Below are 7,709 nucleotides of genomic sequence, written 5' to 3'. Positions count from 1 at the left end.
TAATCTGTCTCAAAAAACCAGAACAATTATTAAACAATACTGACTCCATTTAAATTCCAATCAAACAGTGCTAAATCCATTCAAATTCCGAAAGAAAAGAAAGTAAAGAGTTAGTGGGTTTGGATAGACATTGAAGGGTTTGAAGGAAACAGAACAAGTGATCACAAAGATGTACAGAATAGAGAGAGAGAGATAAAAAAATGCAAGGAGACACGAATAACGTGAGAGTTTAGGGTTCAAAGATGGTAAAAGAAAAGGAAAAGGAATAATTGTAATCGAGGGCTATAATTATTCTGTAAGCAAAAAAAAAAAAAAAAACACCTTCGCGAGAAAGCATAAAATCTCATTCCCTTTTCGGGAAAAAAAAAAAAAAAAACTTGGCAAGAGAGGATAGAATCCCATTCCCTTTCTTGCGAAAGATAATAAAATAAAGAATCTCATCCCCAACCCTTCACACCCCATCTCTCTCTCTCTCTCTCTCTCGCGATTTCCCTCCAACATTCCCTCTCAAAATCTTAAAGCAAAGCAGAATAGAATAATAATAAAAAAAAGGGGTAAACATGACTACACAAGTCCAAATAAGCAACAAAAGAAAGAAACACAAATTCAAAAAGCAACTCCTCAAAAGAATAAAATAATACCTTCACTTACAGAAGAGGCGGCACCCATTCGCTGCTCTCCCCGCTATCATCGCTTCTCTACCTTCCTTTCTCCAGTCCACTTCCTTCAATTCATACCGCAGAAGCCATTTTCTTTTCTTCACTTTCCCATCAAAAGACCACGACAGTTTTTGATTTACTGCCCCCCCATGAAAGAACAAAACTAAAAAGCCATGGCCCAACCACCATATATCGTTCGGAAACTACTGGTAGAAGTACTCGACGCACGGGATCTTCTCCCCAAAGACGGTCAGGGAAGCTCCAGTGCCTATGTCATCGCCACCTTCGACGGTCAAAGAAAACGAACCTCCACAAAATATCGTGACCTCAACCCCGTGTGGAACGAGAACTTGGAGTTCATCGTTTCTGACCCAAACAACATGGAGTTCGAAGAGCTAGAAGTCGAGGTTTTTAATGACAAGAGATTCGGCAATGGTAGCGGCCGTAAAAACCATTTCTTGGGAAGGGTTAAACTGTATGGCTCTCAGTTTTCTAAAAGAGGTGAAGAAGGGATTGTTTACTTCCCTCTTGAGAAGAAAAGTGTGTTCAGCTGGATAAGGGGAGAAATCGGTCTGAGAATTTGTTATTACGATGAGTTAGTTGAAGAGGATCAGCAACAAGCTCCAGCTCCATCGGGGAAGGATGCAGATACGTTACAACATCAAGAGCTGCTAAAATCCCCGGCAGTTATTGAGGAGCAAGGCAGAGTTTTTGAAGTTCACGACTATCACCACCCCCACCACCAACATCTTCATCATAATGGGACTCACTCGCCTCCTTCTGTGGTTATCGAGGAGTCTCCACCGCCGGTGGTGCAGGTAAACTCGGAACCACCACTAGGTTCGCAACAAGTACCTCTTCCAGAGGAGCCGCATTACGTGGAAACCCACACTCAGTACCATCCAGAAGTGAGGAGGATGCAGACTACGAGAGTCGCGTCCAGTGGTGATAACAGAGTGAAGACATTGAGGAGGCCAATCGGAGATTTCTCTCCTAAAGTAATTTCTGGCAGATTCAAGTCGGAATCGACGGAGAGGATCCATCCTTACGATCTTGTCGAACCAATGCAGTATTTGTTCATCAGAATTGTCAAGGCGCGTGGTTTATCGCAAAACAAGAGTCCTATCGTCGAGGTAAGGACAACAACTTATCGTATGAAGTCTGAACCAGCGAGTTACCGACCTGGTGCCTCACCGGATTCGCCTGAGTGGCACCAGGTTTTTGCATTGGGTCATAATAACAAGACTGACGGACAGCTCCCCAATGCAGCTGGCAACCTAGAGATCTCCGTTTGGGACGCACATTCGGAGCAGTTTCTCGGCGGTGTTTGCTTTGATATCTCTGAAGTTCCGGTGAGGGATCCACCGGACAGTCCGCTTGCTCCTCAGTGGTACCGATTGGAAAGTGACGCCGCCGCTGATCAGAGCTGTAATAGGGTTTCTGGTGATATCCAGCTCTCTGTCTGGATTGGGACTCAAGCTGATGATGCGTTTCCTGAAGCGTGGAGCTCAGACGCGCCTTACGTCGCTCACACGCGCTCAAAGGTTTACCAGTCCCCTAAGCTGTGGTATTTGAGAGTGACGGTCATTGAAGCTCAGGATCTTCACATTTCGTCCAATCTGCCACCTTTGACTGTTCCGGAGATCAGAATCAACGCTCAATTGGGATTCCAATCGGCGAGGACGAGGCGAGGGTCCATGAGCAATCATAGTACGTCGTTCCGATGGATCGATGACCTAGTTTTCGTCGCCGGCGAGCCGCTGGAAGAGTCATTGATTCTGCTAGTGGAGGACCGTACCACCACGGAAGCGGTACTCCTCGGGTACATCATAATTCCCGTGAGCTCAATCGAGCAACGGTATGATGAGCGCCACGTGGCATCCAAATGGTTCCCGTTGGAAGGAGGTGGTGACACTGGGGGAGCAGGATGTGCTCCTGGCGGGTCCTGCCGTGGGAGAATCCATTTGCGTCTCTGTTTGGAAGGAGGGTATCACGTGCTTGATGAAGCGGCGCACGTGTGCAGTGATTTTAGACCCACGGCTAAGCAGCTATGGAAGCCAGCTATTGGGGTTTTGGAGCTGGGGATTTTAGGGGCTCGTGGGTTACTGCCCATGAAACCCAAAGGAGGGGGCTCAGGTTCGACCGATGCCTATTGTGTGGCTAAGTATGGCAAAAAATGGGTCCGAACAAGAACTATCAGGGATAGCTTTGAGCCACGTTGGAACGAGAAGTATACCTGGCAGGTCTATGATCCTAGCACTGTTCTCACCGTTGGCGTTTTCGACAATTGGCACATGTTTGGTGAAATGTCTGATGATAAACCTGATTGCCGTATAGGGAAAATCCGTATACGAGTATCTACATTGGAGAGCAACAAGGTGTACATGAATTCGTATCCTTTGTTGGTTTTATTAAGAACCGGGTTGAAGAAAATGGGTGAGATAGAATTAGCAGTTCGGTTTGCTTGCCCCAGTTTATTACCGGATACCTGTGCAGTTTATGGGCAGCCATTGCTTCCTAAAATGCACTATCTTCGGCCACTCGGGGTAGCCCAGCAAGAGGCATTGCGTGGTGCCGCCACCAAAATGGTTTCTTTGTGGCTTGCGCGGTCCGAGCCACCATTGGGACCGGAGGTGGTCAGGTACATGCTGGATGCGGATTCTCATGCATGGAGCATGAGAAAGAGTAAAGCCAATTGGTTTCGAATCGTAGCGGTTCTTGCATGGGCTGTCGGGTTGGCTAAATGGTTGGATGATATTCGAAGATGGAGAAACTCGGTCACAACTGTATTGGTTCATCTTTTGTATTTGGTGCTTGTTTGGTATCCGGAATTGGTAGTCCCAACAGGGTTCTTATATGTGTTCTTGATTGGTGTTTGGTACTATAGGTTCAGACCTAAGATACCGGCAGGCATGGATATCCGGTTATCACAAGCAGAAACCGTTGACTCGGATGAACTAGATGAGGAATTCGACACAGTACCAAGCATGAAACCACCCGAAATTATAAGGGCCCGTTATGACAGGTTAAGGATGTTGGCAGCCCGAGTCCAAACAGTTTTGGGTGATTTTGCAACCCAAGGGGAAAGGGTTCAAGCTTTGGTGAGTTGGAGAGATCCGAGAGCCACAAAATTGTTCATAGCGGTGTGTTTGGCTATAACATTGATACTATATGTGGTTCCACCAAAAATGGTAGCTGTGGCCTTAGGATTCTATTTTTTACGACACCCAATGTTTAGAGACCCAATGCCTCCGGCTAGCTTGAACTTTTTCCGCCGGCTTCCGAGCTTATCAGATCGGTTAATGTAGGTTTCGGAGAGTAAAAAAATTACAGCTATAGCAATAGAATAGTACGAGCAGCCCCATTTGGGCACCGAAATTTGGTGTGATGGAGGGGAATGTGAAGACAACTGTTTGATGTCGAAAAAAGTTGTCCCAAATAAACATTTTGAGTGAAAAGTGGGACGAGAGTAAAAGGTATGTCTTTTTTTTTTTTTTTAAGTGATTGGATAGGCCGATTGAGGTTGAAAACTTGAAATAAGAGAAAGGGGTTGGTGGGCCAAGGCAGAAAAGAGTTTGGAGGGGCAAGAAAATGGAGTCGAACGGGAGACACTAGTGAGAGGTTTTTTCTTGTGTAATGGATGTTACGGAAAGTAATTAACATTCAAATTTTCTTTAACAGAAGAATTCATCGACATCTTTTTTATCATTGTTCTCAGCTGGTTTTTGGTTTGATGATAAATTCCATCAGTATATCACTTGCCATGAATTTTGCCTTCTCAACAAGGTATCCATGGAGGATCATCAAAATACATAAAAACCAATGTGTCCATGAAAATAACACAAAAAAATCAAGGTCAAGAGGCAAGTCTGTCAACTGACAGCCTTGACAGTAATTTTGAAAAGAGATGGACTTTTGTGTACAACACTTCTTTCATCAGCCTTTCATTTGTAGCAATGGCCCCTTCCAAAGTCAGATGGCAAAGCCTTTACATTTTCATTTTGTAAATTTTTAATTTTTGACAAAACTGGCTTTAGAGGAAGGGAAAGCAGCTCCTGCACCGCCAGGAGGCCCAGCACTTGGTTCGGAGGGTGTAAACTGTAAGCATTATGACTGTACTGTAAGGACTGTAATGCAGGAACTGATGGTATGGTAAGTAAAGATAGTCCTGTCATTCCTGTTAGGATTAATGTTTATGATGTTAGCAGTTTCATTTTTCTGTCGATTTTTTGTTGGCTTGAGGTACATGGTGTTTTTCTTGTTTTGATTTATTTTTTTATGGTGTTATTTTCAGGATAAAATCCTTAAAGATACCTCCTGCTTCAGTTTTGCTGCTTGAGGCTGCGGGCGTGTGTGCTTGTATAATATCTGTCACCAACTGATTGATATATTTTTTTTCTCTCTCTTGCCCTTTGTTCTGTTTTTCTCCAGTTTCCAAAGGGTACGTGACTTGCAGTCATCACTAAATTCACTTTTGATTTTGCTTAGCATGGCATTCATGTCTTGGTGAATGTGAGTCCATCCCTGCTCTAAAATGTTCAAGATTTACCAATTTTATGTAATAGCTACTGAGAAACTGCTAGACTTGAATTGCACCGCCCATTGGACCAGCATTGAGAATCATACAGGCACTGCAGCTAATACGGGGATCAAGGTAGATCTTCATGTTCTTGGACCCAAAATGAGGGCTGTCTTAGTTCACTTGGTTATTGAATTTTCTTTTTTTGACTACATTTCTACTTGGAATCATCTGTGCAAACAATTCGGGTAAAGATCTGTTTTCATGTTCTGTATCTCCAATGTTGATTCTCCTGGCTATAAAAGCTACAGTCTGATGAATGACTGAGCTTATTCACAAATCTAAGCACGTCCAGAATTCATCTTTCAAAGGGTTGATCAGACTTGCTTGGATCCGTTTTAGCCTGCTTGTTGGCACTTAATGTGAGGTTTCGTTTACAGTCAGTTGTGCAGAATTCTAATGGAGTGACAAAAGCCAAGCATTGATGAAGACTTTAATAGGGAGAAGAATTTTTCTGGACAAATGTACTGCCACCTTCAGTCTCTAGTGGGAATCGAATTCCATGATGCACTAAGAGGAAAAATTTCTCTGGGACAATGAGCATCCATACCTACCACTTGCCAGGAGAACATATGAGAGTAGCATCATGTTCAATACTGGTATATCTTATAGTGCAAAGGCTGCAGTATCATAATAGGAAATTCCTGTGGATAGCTAGCCTTTATGCTAGTAACGATAGCAGCAGCTTGTGGGATAATTTATCCTAACAGCGACGAAGAGGACTCCATAATTTCCTGGAAGCTGGGCTCGAAGGGAAATTTGTCGATCAAAAGTACATGGGGTAGCTTGAGGATCGAAGCTACAAAAGTAGATTGGTTGTGGGGTTCTCTTTTCATACCAAAACACAGTGCGTCGGATAGGCTTTACACTGAAGCTAAGCAGCTTAGATGGAGAAGAAAAACTGATCCTGATTGTGCTCTTTGCCAACAGCAAGATGAGAGATAAGGAATCATTTGCTTTTTGAGAGTACCTCGGCCTACGTCAGAAGCATATGGGAGCAAATATTGCAAAGGCCAAAGAAAATCTACAAAAGAAATCTTTTCTTTTGCCCGACCTTGTTAGCATTGCGTGTGCATGACTGTTTTTCATTTGCAAGGAAAGAAACGCCCAGTGGGATTCTGCATAATTCACTTGCCTCGTAGCATTTTCCAATCTACATACAGGATATTGCAATTACATTTTACAATTACAAATATAAAAGGAAACTAAAGGAATGACCAAAAAAAAATATTTCTCATAATAACACGCTGGAAAAAAAAAATTCTCAAACTAACACAATTTTATTAGTTTTATAATTAAGGCCATATTTATTTTTTGAAAAGTCATTTCTAAAAAATCATTTTTCAAACTTTCTTATATTTGTTTATCGTTAAAAAAGTTAGTCAACAAAAAATATTTTCCAATCAATAAAAAATATTTTTCAGTTAATGAAAAATACTTTATGGTCAACGAAATATAATTTTCAGTTAAAGAAAAATTTGACTTGGTTTTCAAAAAAGTATTTTTCTTTTTTGTTATATTTGTTTTTCAGAAAGTGATTTATAGAAAATCATTTTTCAAACTTTTTTGTGTTTATTTGCTGTTAAGAAAGTTAATCAACGGAAAACACTTTTCAGTTAAAGAAAAATTTGAATTGGTTTTCAGGAACGTGTTTTCTTGAAAAATTTAGGCGAAAAACATTTTCTGAAAGTTGTGAAAAATTTAGAAATGTCATTATTTGCTAATTATATCAAATTTAATCATCAAACTTTTGATTGCTATATATATTTTGTTTTGAATATTTATTTTTCAATTTAATTTCTTAAAATTTAATTTTTATATTAACTTTGGTCCTCATTTTTATAGTTATTATTTGCTTTTCTCCTATTATTTTTTATTGAAATTTTTTATTTATCAAATTTGGTGCTCATTCTTTTAATTGTTACTTATTTTATTTGAAATACTTTATGAAATGTTAATTATTATTATTTTAATTTCTTCATCTTTTTTTTTTTAGATTTGATCTTTACTATTTTGATTATTATTTATTTTATTTGAGATAATTTATGAAATTATATTTTTTTTCAATTTCATTCTTATTCAACTTTTTAATTTGTAAAATTTATTTTTTATTATTTTAATAAACCTGAGAAAAATAAAATATTAATAAATTATTTTCCACTTTATTTTTCATAACATAACCAAACAGTTGAAAGTGTTTTTCAATTTATTTTCTATAATATTACCAAACATCAAAAAATAATTCATTTTTCAGGAATTTATTTTTTTTATAATTTATTTTCTAAAAAAAATAGCGTTTTTATAAATAAACAGAGCCTCAAATGTATGTAACTTGAGACCCAAAAGCCTAACCTATGCAATTTATGGATAAGAAAAATCTTCCTTTTCTTTTTTGTAGCTCATTTCTTTATTTAGTCCTATGATTTTTCTATATAGATAATTTTAGTTTTATTATTATGATCATTCCATCT

The 7,709-nt window shown here is 39.6% G+C and overlaps 1 protein-coding gene across 1 annotated transcript; it reads left to right on the top strand.

The window, feature by feature from the left end:
- Nucleotides 1-816: 816 nt before the first annotated feature.
- LOC105141781 (uncharacterized) lies at nucleotides 817-4,217 on the top strand. Its single transcript, XM_011049136.1, has one exon. The coding sequence runs from the start codon at nucleotides 833-835 to the stop codon at nucleotides 3,965-3,967; it is 3,135 nt and encodes a 1,044-aa protein (XP_011047438.1). The 5' UTR covers nucleotides 817-832; the 3' UTR covers nucleotides 3,968-4,217.
- Nucleotides 4,218-7,709: the final 3,492 nt, after the last annotated feature.

This window comes from Populus euphratica, unplaced genomic scaffold (genome assembly GCF_000495115.2).
Source record: "Populus euphratica unplaced genomic scaffold, PopEup_1.0 scaffold130.1, whole genome shotgun sequence".
In the NCBI taxonomy this organism is placed as follows: domain Eukaryota; kingdom Viridiplantae; phylum Streptophyta; class Magnoliopsida; order Malpighiales; family Salicaceae; genus Populus; species Populus euphratica.
This window is presented reverse-complemented; position numbering and strand designations above follow the sequence as displayed.

Bases quoted from the DNA above. Each gene is read 5' to 3' on its own strand.
- LOC105141781 (XM_011049136.1), top strand. From the start codon at position 833: ATGGCCCAACCACCATATATCGTTCGGAAACTACTGGTAGAAGTACTC.